The 14,237-nt window shown below is 41.1% G+C and overlaps 1 protein-coding gene across 2 annotated transcripts in view; it reads right to left on the bottom strand.

The window, feature by feature from the left end:
• LOC306943414 (la-related protein 4B-like) overlaps positions 1–13,989 on the bottom strand; it is a 42,174-nt gene extending 28,185 nt beyond the window's left edge. Inside the window, exons 1-3 of one of the 2 annotated variants that reach the window (XM_079529718.1) lie at positions 13,466–13,989; positions 13,017–13,088; positions 10,158–10,287 (exon numbers count right to left, since the gene is read on the bottom strand). In XM_079529718.1, the coding sequence (XP_079385844.1) occupies positions 10,158–10,238 (81 nt within the window). In that variant the 5' untranslated portion in view covers positions 10,239–10,287; positions 13,017–13,088; positions 13,466–13,989. The remainder of the gene's footprint in view (positions 1–10,157; positions 10,288–13,016; positions 13,089–13,465) is intronic. The other variant, XM_079529717.1, reaches the window with a different exon arrangement.
• Positions 13,990–14,237: the final 248 nt, after the last annotated feature.

Genomic DNA, 14,237 nt, shown 5'->3' with positions numbered 1-14,237 from the left:
TATGAGCACGAAAACATGGGTTTTTTTCACCACCTGTGCGCAACCTAACGCACACACAAACACACGCACATATAAACTGTATATATATATATGATGCTTTCGGGTGTGCCAGTACAGTGACAGTACAGTAGAGGGACCACCGCACGGTAACTTTCATTTCTCAACCATTTCGGACACGGGGCGGCACGCCGGAACCGGCACGCCGGAACCGGCACGCCGGAACCGGCCCGGCCCCCTGGGTGCGTTCCTGTGGGTCTTTAATTATAATGTACTGCATATGGCTTTATTCCTTTTTGGCATTTCTCTTCCAACATAATAAGGATGCCACACCACATGTACAGTAGTACAGTATACTCTGGCGTGTGAAGTGAACACCTGCCAGATGGACTAAACACAAGCACTACAACCACCTTCCTACAGACCTACACCAGTTAAAGGAAGCACTACAACCACCTTCCTACAGACCTACACCAGTTAAAGGAAGCACTACAACCACCTTCCTACAGACCTACACCAGTTAAAGGAAGCACTACAACCACCTTCCTACAGACCTACACCAGTTAAAGGAAGCACTACAACCACCTTCCTACAGACCTACACCAGTTAAAGGAAGCACTACAACCACCTTCCTACAGACCTACACCAGTTAAAGGAAGCACTACAACCACCTTCCTACAGACCTACACCAGTTAAAGGAAGCACTACAACCACCTTCCTACAGACCTACACCAGTTCAAGGAAGCAGGACAACACACTTTCTTAAAAACGCTTTCCTGTACATCAGCCGTCGCTTATACAATTTCACACAAGGCTAAAAATAGGTTGTGTGTTAATAATGTGTGATCCATCCGTAGACGTATGAGGCAGGCATATGGTGTAGTGCGGGGTGGTGAGCAACAGAATACAGGATGAGGAGAAGAGGTCGGACTGGCTCTCGATTATCATGGCAGGCGTATGCTTCAAGCTGTAAGCTGTTAGGATCTAGAGTTTGCCTGGCATTCTGGAACATGACATGAAAAAAAGTCTAGTCTCTGGGCAAATGTGGCACTTTAACAGTTTTGTCAATGTTTATCTACAATAAGGTCGCATTCACACCAGAATGCTTTACTGCGATTAAAACGAATCCTGCTGCGTATTGTCGGAAAGTGCACTTCGAATGAGCCTTCAAACGTGCCAAACGACGTCTGATCAAACAATAGTATTCTAGTTCGCCAAAAAACAGGGGTTTTGCTTCGCTTCATGGCGCACCTGAATTTGATTCACTGCAGGTGTGAATGCATTGCAATCGCATCAAATAAAGGAAATGAAACATGAGGAGTACACACAGTTGCAGACGGATAGGGCATCTTTTACGGAGCACAAAGATGTCACATTATCGTGGATAGACGTGGTCAAATGAGGATAAACTTTGGATAATTTATTTTGCGCTTGTGTGTCCGCTGTGCCTCCGCAATGTGCCCAATGAGGTTTGACACAGCCAGTGTGAAGGCAAACACAGCAAAAATTAAATATGCAAGAATGATGCAACTTCTCCAACCATTCGCATCGAGTCTAAGTAGGTGTGAATGCGACCTAAGGTCACCAAGAAAAGTATCTGTGAAACAGAGTATGAATAAACAAAATAGTTACTAATTTATCTGTCTTCCAAACTCGTCACTGGTACTTTTGATATTCAACTATTAAACACCGAGCATTTCCCCAGCACTCATGCCTGTTTAGAGCGTAGAGCCATTGCCTCAGGAACGGACATACTGAACACTGGCCCCCACACCAGCCCCACAATCTCCTCTCCAATCGTGTGCATGTAAACGACGCTGGTTAAAAAAGGTGGGCTCTTTCCATTTCCTAATGTCGGAGCTGTGAGGAAAACATGGTTATTTTTCCACTCTTCGCACTGCTTCTGTAATTCAACATTTTCTTTTTTTACCCTTTTTTTCCTTCTACTCTCACCAAGCTACCATGAGCACAAATACTATATATATATATATATTTTTGCAGTGGTCAAAGCAGAAATAACACCAAACAATAGATGAAAGGTCACATTAAAACACTGACATTTTGCCCCATTTCTCTCTAAAAAAGTATTTTTTAAATACCAAGAAATGCAGTCCTATGCATATTATTCTAGTCTGCACTAGAGGCATAACGAAATAGACATGCAAATTCAAACGGGGACACACACACACACACACACACACACACACACACACACACACACACACACACACACACACACACACACACACACACACACACACACACACACACACACACACACACACACACACACACACACACACACACACACACACACACACACACACACACACACACACACACACACACACACACACACACACACACACACACGTGGGCTTGGTGCAGGGACGACCACCACATATAGGCTTCTCTCAAGCACCATGGCAATGGGTTTCATGTGCTGCTGTCAATCAAAAGTCTAGCCACAAGGCCAAGTGTTGCCAAGTCTGGTTATTATAAGCGGCTGTGGGCTTTTCTGTAAAGTCTTTTGTAAATATTGTTGACATATTGTCAGCCTTGTGATTGGTCCCTGACTGACTAACCAGCAGGCTCTTTCTGCCTTGTTCCTCCTTGGTCCCGCCTTATGGTAGTTTGTGGAATTTGCTAAAACATATTTTTTGGAGAAACAAAACTATGATATGCCCAGTCTCTATGTTGCACCCGAGATGCTCCTTTTTACTGACAGCAAGTTTATAATAAGAATTTAACACAGACAGTCACAATATCAATACAAAGAAACTGAAAAAAGTATTTTTTCCGCCAATGGTAGTGGATGGAGGAGAGAGGAATTTTGACCAATTCAATTGATGCTACATTAACTCATTTTTTAAACACGTAGACTCTTGTTCATCTTGCAACACTGGCTCTGTAGAATGGGGCAACACTGGCCCGGTCAGTGCACTGAGGAGACCGTAGGGATGGCATGCTGGATTACCCAGGGAGAGAGGCAGCACTCACTCACACATGAACACAGTGCTTCCCACGCAAAGTTGCATGCGAGTGTGGCCCACCAAAAACAAGTGCTTCAAAACTCAATTCAACTTTTAGTTTCTTCAATTGCTAATCATTCCACATAAGCATACTAACTAGCATGATGGCACCACTGTCATTTCATTTTAAATGCCATTTGCAGTTTAAAAATAATCTGTTCAAGTGCAAGTAAAATATAATATAAATTTAAAATATATTAGTCCAACTAGTGACAACAGAGGGATCACCTAAAACAAATATTAGGCTACCAAAAAGAAGAAAAAACTCAGGATCATCATTTCAGCCATAATGATGAAGCCTTATTGTCTTTTTACATTATGCACCTCATTATTTACATTATCCACCTCAACAACATCTCAGGCATACTGACTTAGGGCTGACCAAAAATCACAATAAATAAATAACTGTTCGTGGGACTGATTTTGATAAGAAAAATTAATAAATGAATTCCGTTATCATCTTTAATGGGATCAAAAATGAAATTGAAAAAATGAAACAGAACAGCACAAAATTAGGCACTTAGGAATATCTTTCATAACACTGATTGGCTCTGCTGGCTGACAATACATCAAAATCACCATCATAACCTACCATCTTTGTGATTATTGTCCTCACAAAAGTGAAAGTGAGCCACATGTTTTTCAAATAATAATCCAACTCATCCCTATACTGAAAACAGGCTATGTGATGGATGCAGCTGAATGATGGTCTTAGTTTAGAAGATGATGCCTGTAAAAGTATGTGCATGTGGAACAGTGCATTACTGAAAGTGGTGAACTTGTCATGCCCACGTCATTTCCCCCTTTTCAATACAGCTCTAATAGAGGGTATGCGCATGCTTAAAGTGAATGGCACATCGAGTGGCAAATCGAGTGGCAAAGCAACATGCAAAGTGTTTAACATTGTTTAACGTTGTTTAATGCAATCAGATATGACTTTTCTGTGTGGATGTATGGGCTGTCAAGGCCAGAAAGTAGTTTTTTTCCACTCAGTAGGCCTTCCTGCATAACTTCCTGGTTTGATGATGATGTCACGCGCATACCCTCTATAGTCCCCGACAACCTTCATGTCACTCATGCTTATCGCATCTGTTTGCTATGTTAGCAAGGTAGCTGCCAGCTTTGTCAGTACAATGACAATGCAAATTGAAAGGTATTGGTAAACATCAGAGCATCTCTGCAGCTTGGTGGATTGAGTCCGTTTAGTGCTTATGTTATGCTACACGGACACAATGCTACCTAACCACATGTAGATATGTGCTGAGTGGAAGCCGATCTGTGAGGATCATAGCACCTTCTGATTAAAACGCAATATTATAACACTAGTAGGAATGTAAAACAGTTATCCTAATGTATACTCCGTAACACAACTGTGATACTTGCCATAAAGAATAGAGTGCCAAAGTCATCCCCTGGTTCACGGAACTAATTTCTCTATGGAGAACATGGGGTCATCTTGAAATCATCTCATATAAGCATTGTGGTCCAAAAATAAACAAGCTGTCTCTGCGATATTGTCAGGGCGGTGCCTCTGTATCGTTTACGACAGTCAGTCACTCATATTTGATACAGTCTGTTTCTAGCGAACATTTAATAACTAATTCAGCAGCAGTCAGTTGATTCTTCATATCCGTATGAGTGAAATGGCCGGGATGACATGTTTATTTGTCAAACATAGTTCTTATATGAGGCGATCTAAAATTCCCCCTATGGGGATTACAATGCAAATAAAAAGTACATGAACCTTTGTGGACTTGCGCCCTCTACCGATATTGACGTCAGACTTCGGTGCTCTATAGACCTACAAGCTAACATTAACTAGTAGATCTGTTCTTGGCATGAGACACCTCCATGCATAAGTGTATAAAGGCCAATAGCAAGAGAGGCCAACTTTGCATTACTTCCTGTATCTGCGTGAAGGGGGCGGACACATTATTAGGAGACAGGAAGAATGTTGGAGTCTATTCAATTCCAATGGGAGAGTGAACGTGAACACAGCTTCTGAACCATTCCTTAACTCCATGGTCACTGAACTAAATACTGGACCCAATCATCACAAGGCACACAATATTTACAAGATATTCATACTAAAATGGCTTCTTTTAGCGAGACAAATCAGGAGAAAATCTACTTTGTTATCGACCTTTCTTTATCCCAGCAACAAACTCTTGCGAGATTTGAGAGGAGTCCGGAGTCTCTCTGTCCATCTGCAATTTGACAGATGACACATAGGGGGCTCTGGTCCCATATTTAAGATGAGAACATGTGAATATGTGAATATTATAACGTGAAATGAATGGACATTTCACGTGCCATTTCTTCTTACGACTTTGATGCGTGAAAGATTTCACATAAATTGCACGCTGCATTCATTATTTGAGGCTTTTTGTTCAAAACAGGCCAATTCTGCAAACTTTGGAAGCCAATGTTAGCCAATTAGGATGGAATATGAAATATGGGAGAGATCCGTCTTGAGATAGTGTAACGATGTAAGATAGTGTAACGATAGTGTAACGATAGTGTAACGATAGTGTAACGATAGTGTAACGATGTGCGGGATTTTTGGACAGAATCCAGAGGAGCAATATAAAAAAAGTGTTTTACAAAAGTCAGCCTCTTGGTTGCGCTATAAAAGGCAGATGTGAAAAATGCAGGGCAAAGGCTTTTCCTTGGTCTCTAGGGAGTGTGCATTCAACATTTCACACAAATTGGTGCAGTTATAGGTAAAGATTTGAAAATCTGACTCATAGTGGCGCTATAACAGGCCGCTCTGGAACATTTGGGGCAGGTGTGTACAAAGTTTGGCATCGACCGTTAACACATCTTGTGCCCAAGACGTCTGTGGACGTCCTGGGTATTGCGCAACGTGCATAGCCCAAGACGTCTGTGGACGTCTTGGAAAAAAAAAAAAAGAAAAAAAGTTTTTTTTTTTTTTTTTTTATTATTATTTTTTTTATTTAAAAAAATCAGAAAAATCAAAACACTTTTTTTTTTTTTTTTTTAACACGTGGTGCAAAAGTTTGTTTTTTTCGCCATTGAGAATGCATTTGGCGTTTAAATTAAATAACTCAGAAACTATAAAACATTTCAAAGTAAAAAGTTCCAGCATGTGTCTCCACAGTCAGCTGAATTATAAAAAATGTGAATGGATTTTCTAGGTGAAAGTGATTTTGGGCAGTTAAGCGTGGGCTCTCAATGTGTTAACGGTGCTGAAGATTAGCTGTTAACGGACGGACGGACGGAGAGCAAAACATAGTCTCTCCCCATGCCTTCGGCCTGGTGGAGACAATAAAGCATGTCTGTATACCATTACATGCATTATTTTCCCCTCCTTCTCAGAACTCCCTGTGTGGAATAGACAGAGCACAAAATAGAACATGCAATGCAAACCAGTTTGGTTCCAGCTCATTTTCATAGGCTATATGTCATTTTACAAATGGCTGAAAATGGAAGACGTTATGTGTGGGACTACTTAACCAAGATATTGTACCATCTGGTACAGTCATTTGTAATATATGTGCCGACTCTGTCAGGCAGGCCTCAAACAGAAAAATACATCTGGTCAAAATACCAATTTTTACATTGCTGAAAGTGATTAAATTCACCATGAAACAGTTAAAAACAAGTACAATCTCACAACAATGCCCTATCCTATCTGTTGGCATAATGGCGTTTGGCTTAATGGCTTTATCACTGAAATAAGAGTAAGTAACTTAATGCTATGCCTTGGTGTTAAAGTAAAGTACTACTTCTGTTTTCACTCTGCTTTTCAGGTCAAATGAAAACCTGTCATCTCCACCCAAAGAATCTGTGACACCTGTAAAGTTCCACATCCACTGGTGAAACTTTACTGTATGTGTTCAGCAGTAGGCCTCAACTCCAGACATAAGGACTATTGCTAGTTCTCCATTTGAACAGTTATTGATCAGATTTTTACCTGGTGATTAGGTTTAAATGAGTCACTGACAAGACATATGGAACTACAACTATCAGTACACCGAGTTGAGAACCATTACTTTTACAGCTTCCTGTCACATTGCCTTCAAAGGTAAATTGGATAAGAGTGCAGTTACTAAGCGACAGGATATTAATTCGCTTAAATGAGGGTGAAGGTTTAAATTAATTCAGTGCTAAATGTGAAACCTAACTGTCAACTCACAGGCACAGGGTGACACTGAAAACACAAGTGCTGGCACACACATCAACAAGTTCAACGACTCACATTTAAATTAAATGTCAATCAGTGACGACTCCAGGATGATTCCGTTCGACATGTGATCATTTCCCAACTCAAATAAGAAGGTACAAGAAACAGTAGATTATACGTTTCTGTGCTTGTGCTGCGTAACACATTTAGAACGCCCAATCTGCTTAAGGAAACTAATATGATGAATGTGAGGAATGAGGCATTCTCTGCCAGTTCAACTCAGATTCTGTTTAAGACACTGAAACAGCAGCAAATAAATAAATGGCCTTCACAATTTGAGGTGCTCATCGTGACCTGTATCTCTAAGTGAAGACTGACTGATAAACTCATCTAGGAGAACCATTACAGTTAAAGTAAAGTGACAATTGGAACTAATATGACAACAATGGTAAAGAGTAAAGGCTACCACTGGAGGTATTGGCTAGCCCATCTCACAGGCTTAGTGACAGACAGACAACATCATGCCATTAAGTCCCAACAGCTACCCCAGCATTAGAGTGGGAGGAGTACTAATAAGGTAAGGAAGCAGGCGACATACAGTTTTAAAGGGCTTAGTTCAGCTTGAAGGTAATTCTATGTTTACATAGCAACAACAGAGGCATTATCGCAGATAATAGTGCCGTTTTGCCTGTTTTATTTAACAAAAAACAAACAAACAGTGAGATCGCTGTCCAGACCACTGTCTAGCAGCGTATCCGTTGCTACTAGCGATGGCTAAACAGGCAATGGTTTGTCAGTGAAAAGGTTCCCCTCCGTCCACATTTTAACCGAAAAATGTAAACCCTTTTATCTCTGAATCTTTATCCAATTGAGGTTTTTGATCAAAGTGGTGGTGTTCACAGAATCATAACTAAAGCGTCGCTGCCTTGCGGTTACAATATTAACGTTTCGGGTAAAATTAGCCTAGCCGATTTTACTTCCGGTTCAGGGGTCATGAATTTGGAGTCTTCAAAATAAAACTTCCGGCTGAAAAGACGTGGCAGAAGCAAAACGCAGCTAGAATCAATGTGGCAGTAAATGAGTGAAGGGAGCAACACTTCCCTGACCTGAGCAATATTAACCATCCTACACTTTATCCAATGCTGACTACATTGACTGACTTCTTGCGGAGGCGTACAACGTTGCTGTGATGTCAAGATTTATACATTGCACTTTTTTAACACCCTGAGCGGCAAGGACGGAGTTCTCTCTGTATCAATTGTGACTAAATTTGACTGAGGGACTGCCATTGGATTTTTTTGAATTCATTTATTCACGTCATGTGAAAGCAGGGAATCATAGCTTCAAATTGACATATTGGTTGTTCAGTTTGACCCAGTTTTGGAGATATGGCTTATAGAGTAATGACTTGCAGAAAACGAGTTAAGAAAACAGGCTTGAAAGGTTCACTTCTGTGGTCTAACATTACACCTAGCTACATGTTTAAGCATTTATTTCATATTTACATGTCAATTTCATCTCTGACACTTATTTCAGACATGCTCTAGTATGTGATGAGTCTGCCTGTGCTATTAACTAATTTTTGAAAAAAGAAAAAAAACATTCTCCTCTGGTGAAAAGCTGGATTTTGCGTGATGGCAGGCTTTCAGTCAAATCTGGTCACAATTAGTAACGTCCAGCGCTCAGGACGGAGAATGATAAAAAGGACGGAGATTATTGATAACCGAAAAAAAACAATCGCATCGCTCCACAGGCTGGGAGCGTCTGTTGCGCAACATTCAATGTTATTTTCCGGTGGGACGTCATTGAAAATGTTCCCCCCCATTTTAGCCAACGAGACCGAAAATCTTAAAACGTGAATAACTCTTGATCTAAATCATTCCGTCCAATTCTAAGCAAAGATTATGTGTTAGACGGCCCATCGCTAGTCGTGTTAGAATTAATCATACCTCCCGTTGTTGTCGTTCGCCTCGGGAGTGTTTTGGCTACATCAAGCTACAGCTACAACCGGGATAGCATCCGGTCCGTTGCTAAATGTGCTCCGCTCTGATTTAATGGATTAAATAACCCTGGGCGTTCGGGGTGTTAACATCAATTCAATACAGTTACTGTGGAAATGTCTACTAAAGAACATACAGATGAAGAAATAAAACACATATATTGTAAAATTGATATGCATGCATTGCATACCCTTTCAAATAATATTATGAAATTGTGTAGTAGGTGTACTATGTATAGCTGTTGGATTTTGGCATTTGTACATGCTACACCAACAGTTATGCAACAAGTGCTTTTTCTGACTTTAATGTGATTTCCTGTGGGGTTCAAGACAAGCTGAGGTCACATGCACGCATTTGCCCAGGCAACCGTGTCATTCATGCATAAGCCTGTTTAGCCTGCAAGTGATTTAAATGAAGTTTGAGCGAAATTGCAGTGTTTTGGATATAGAACACAGACAGGATACAATACACTTAGCGTATATGTTCAGAGTTGTGTTGGAGTTTATAAACCGATTTTAGACAAAAAAAGTTATAATGGATTTTTTTTTTTTCATTTAAATTATTTTTTACTTCATTCAACAAAAACAAACCAAAATGCAAAATCCTCCATGTATTCAAAGCTTCACATGTTAGAAATGAATAGTAAGTAATTTTGGGGGTAAGTATTCCTTTAAGATTGTTCGGCTGCTGCTCTTGGTAATGGCAGTTACACAGACACACTGTGCACCCGTATGGTGCGCCTACCAAATAGAACTTCCTTATTACCTCTTGAACTGGCTGCACCTGTAGTTGAGGAAGAACTTTCATGTCCAAAATATTAGTTTGCTTTACGGTTAGGTCACACTGTAAGAATGAAGTGCCCTCAACCTAAAATGTTCAGAAAACAAGCTGAAGAGGACTGCATGTGTTGTGTGTGTGTGTCTGTAGTGTGTGTGTGTGTGTGTGTGTGTGTGTGTGTGTGTCTGTGTGTCTGTGTCCTACCAAATGAGAGTTCTCCTTTGCCTCTTGAACTTGCTGCACCTGTGGTTCAGCTACAACTTTCGTGTCCTGGTCAGAAGTCATGAGCCGTCTGCTTCTTGGCTCCTCAGGGAGAAGTCTGTCACCGATGAAGCTACAGGGGGAAGGAAGGGACAAGCAACACAGATGTAAGGAACAGTACTATTTTAAAAAAAAACAATATTGGTTGATATGTAAATGGGGCACGGTGCCAACTGCCAGTGGATCTCAACTGGTGTGCCGCGAGACACATCACTTATTTTCAAATGTAGCCTACTTTATTCATATTTTGTGCACACAGAATTCGAAATACAGAGGCAAATTCTATTATATACCCTAAAATAAATTTAGATTGAAACCTCTTTCAATCTAATTTTGGCCATTTCATTATATAAGCACGAATTTTAAGTTTTTTGATTTATTTGTTTATTTACAAATTCCCCCAAAATAGCTAAAATGGCTCATCTTCAAGCCTGTAGATTGGCTATGTTCACTATTAAAAATAATCAGCTCAGATCGGTGAATTAATAGGATCCAATGCCGTGATCCAGGCGGCCTCTGCCCCTCTATACCAGAAATCAGTGGCTGGGCCAGGACATTTTTATAAAATAAATAACTTCTATTATCTATTTGGGGTTCACCCTAGAGCGCTATTCTTTAATTTAAAGTCACATACAAATGGGGAAGTAGCATTGAAATGCATTGCATGATGGGGTTTTATTCTGGGCATTTAAATGGTTTCCTCCTCCTGCCTCAGCCTCCCTCTTCCATCCATCTCTTCAATGAGACATCAAGGAGGACGCTGAAATACTGTGGTTATTTTGGTAATCTGATTATGTCTGTTAACGCTAGAAGAAAACAGACTTTCATCCTGACATGACTGGTCAGCAAGTTACAATTTGCATTCCACACACACTTGCTGTATGAGACAATGACCATTTACTTTATCAGATAAATCAACTGGTTAATTATTGACCAAAATCACACTCTTGACATAATCAGCAGTAAGAGTCTAAGACAGATGCTGAATCCAACAAAACATCATTGATTTGAAAGTGTGAAAAGTCCTTTTTTCTTTGCGATTACGAGCTATTTGTAAAGGAGTGGTAATCCCCCCCAACAATCGAATGCCTGTCTTTGACACGGGCCCTCGCTGTGTTTGCATACAAAGCAGAAAAAGAATGGCATGGCTGTAAAGCGACCTTTGATCCACATAGTCATTCCCATAGACAGCATGTGAGTGTGTCAGGCCATGTGTGATGAATAGCTGCTCAACACTGATGCTTTCCATCAAACTACACAGTAAAATACTCATTTTACTCTGGGTAGTGTACAAATTAAATTTAATGGATCTGTTAAGGGTCCATTTGTACACTCAAGAGTATTGAATGAACACTCAAGATTTTACTGTGCAAGTTATCAGTCACTCACACTCAAAGTGACAAACTGCCATTTCACTTCATTTACAAACAGGAGACACTTTAAAAGACATTTGTTGGCCAATAGCTTCAGAACCTCAAACATAACTTTCCTTCTACTTCTGTATGGTTCTAGCAAATATGAAAGAAAGAAATCCCGGGGGAACGAAACGTTGTTGTATAGGTTGAAATAAAAAGGACAGGGAGCAGAATTATATTGTGTGCGGCCATTCCACTTTTTTCTTCATTTGATCACTTTTTGGGTCCAGCACCGTATTTAAGAACTGGGATGTGAATATCGTTTTCCTTCTCTAGCAAATATGATCCCATTCACTGTAAGACAGCAAATGGCACCAACACCACAGCTGAGCTGACTGAAGTCTACTCTACTGTCTTTTACATGACATTTAATTATAGAGCTGCTACTGTATTCAGTTTCTCTTTTTATTTCCTTTTTACACAATAGGCATTCAAAAGCTAGCCAAGTCTGCTTCCGCAATACAATTTAGTCAAAAACCACAAACCCAAGTCATTGAACATGTCATTTGTTGTGCATATGTCATTTCTGCAGTACTCGGTGGACAACTGCACGTTCTTTTCTGCATTCACATGGGACTACCAGGTTTACATTATTCAGATTAAACACATCACCTCTGGCTCAGTGTCGCCAGGATGGGAGTTTGGACTAGGCCTTTACACAACACAAAACTTTACTGTTGAGTCTTTTCTTCGATAGCTCCTGCAATTTAATTTAATTCAATCAAAAGTAAAACACAACACAAGCCACTGAGCATGTTCTTTCTTCACCAGATGCAGTCAGTCTATCATACAGACCAGGGCCATCTTCAAGTTAACTCTGCCGAGTCCTCTTTCCTTAGACACAAACTTGTTTCCAGTTTCCACCCTCTTAACCAGGAGGTGATTTATATCTCTATTCTGTTGTTCCAAAATAACCCATTGGTTCCACCCCACCAGCGAAGAATGCAGTAGTAGGCCGATGACAGCTTATTTTTGGCTAGTGGGTTACCACCAGAGCCATGGAGAGGGGGGGATGGGGGGGTAGCCAGCATCTCGCCAAGTACTCCGGAAGAGTTGCCTTTAATATAGCTGTACATTATACAGCTGCAATGGGTTAAGTTAGGTCAGATAACTATTTAACGGGGTGCAATCTGCACCTACAGACGCAATGCAGGCCTATTTAGTAGCTGACACAGGCCACAAACACTGCGGTGCACACATGCCATGCCCATGGCAAGAGCCATGCATTGCGAGATTCCGTGCTGCTGGCTAAACGTTGATCGAAATGTTACAATGCGAAAACAAACCACCCCAAGGGATGAATTCCTACAAAAACTGACACAAGCCGACAGCTACGGTTTAAGATTGAGTAAGTGAAAACAAGGCGCTCCACTAAAAGTTGACTCACGCTGGAAAGTAGCAGTCCGTTTCTATCTGCCTTGCAGCGGGCCAACAGCAGCATCCAGTGAAAGATGGCGACCTCAGGTGTTGTACCAAGTTTTGTAACCCCGTTAGAAACCGTTTCCACACAACTTAAATAGCCAATCTCTTAACGTTTCTCCCCCGCATTTTGACGGGGATAAAGATCTATCCATACAAAATAAATCTACACGTCATGTATATATTTTCTCGCATGAAATACAACCGGGAAATTATGGTTGAGCAGATTTTGCCAGGGATACAAATGTCGGCATAACATTTTACCCCAACCCCCTCGTTTGGTTTGAATCAGGCTAACGTTAGCTTGGTCAGGCTTAACCGACCTTGTTTATCAAACAGCACGAGCCAGTCTCATCTATGCTCATGCATTTTGTTCCACTAAACGTCTAGGGTGGCTGCTGGTCCTCTGTCACTCACCTGTCAATTCTCGCTGCACGGCAATGCGAAGACAAGTTTATTGGTGTTGTTGCTGGACCTGCAGGCCTTAGGATGGCTTCCACGAGAAATATACGCAGGGAGTTAGCTTGCTGGCTAGCAGGCTACCGAGCACGCTAACTGTCAACAACCCGAGTTTAACGCACGGACTTGACGTAAACACTGTCATATAACCCCGGCACTATAAGCTGCAAAGACAGAATGAGGCCCAAAATATATGTTTCTATGTGGGCTCCCCCAACTAGAAGTACAAGCAAGTAAACAGATAAGCTAACTTGGATGTTAGCTAGGCAGCTAGCTTGCTGGTTAACTTTATCCAGTCGTGGACTCGGGATGATAAATCAAACCTGGCTATTTGGTGTTCAAGCCCAACCGGAATAATTCCCAAGCTCGACAAAAAAAGACGGACCCGGCGAAACAAAACAACAACCGTAAAAAGTCACAAAACTCGCGTAAAATTCAGAATTTTCGCCGTTTACTGAAGTCAGTTGCAACGATGAAACAAACGTTCGCTAGAGAAGCGAAAGCGGGTTTTGGGATGATAGAGTCTATATCCCATGGCCAGAGGGACAGGCGCGCTGTGATTGGCTAGGCTGTTGTCACGGAGCCAGCTAGCCAATCACAGCAGGGCCGTTCCTCTGGGTTATGGGATCCCAATGCCAAAGATTATCACTGTGATTATTTTTAGAGAGCATATTTGTTTGTTTGTTTAGCGATAGATTTGTCTTATTATTACGATCAGTGGTGTACAAAT

This window comes from Electrona antarctica, assembly GCF_951216825.1.
Source record: "Electrona antarctica genome assembly, chromosome: 19".
Taxonomy (NCBI): domain Eukaryota; kingdom Metazoa; phylum Chordata; class Actinopteri; order Myctophiformes; family Myctophidae; genus Electrona; species Electrona antarctica.
The sequence above is the reverse complement of the archived record's forward strand: the minus strand, read 5'-3'. Positions and strand labels throughout refer to the sequence as shown.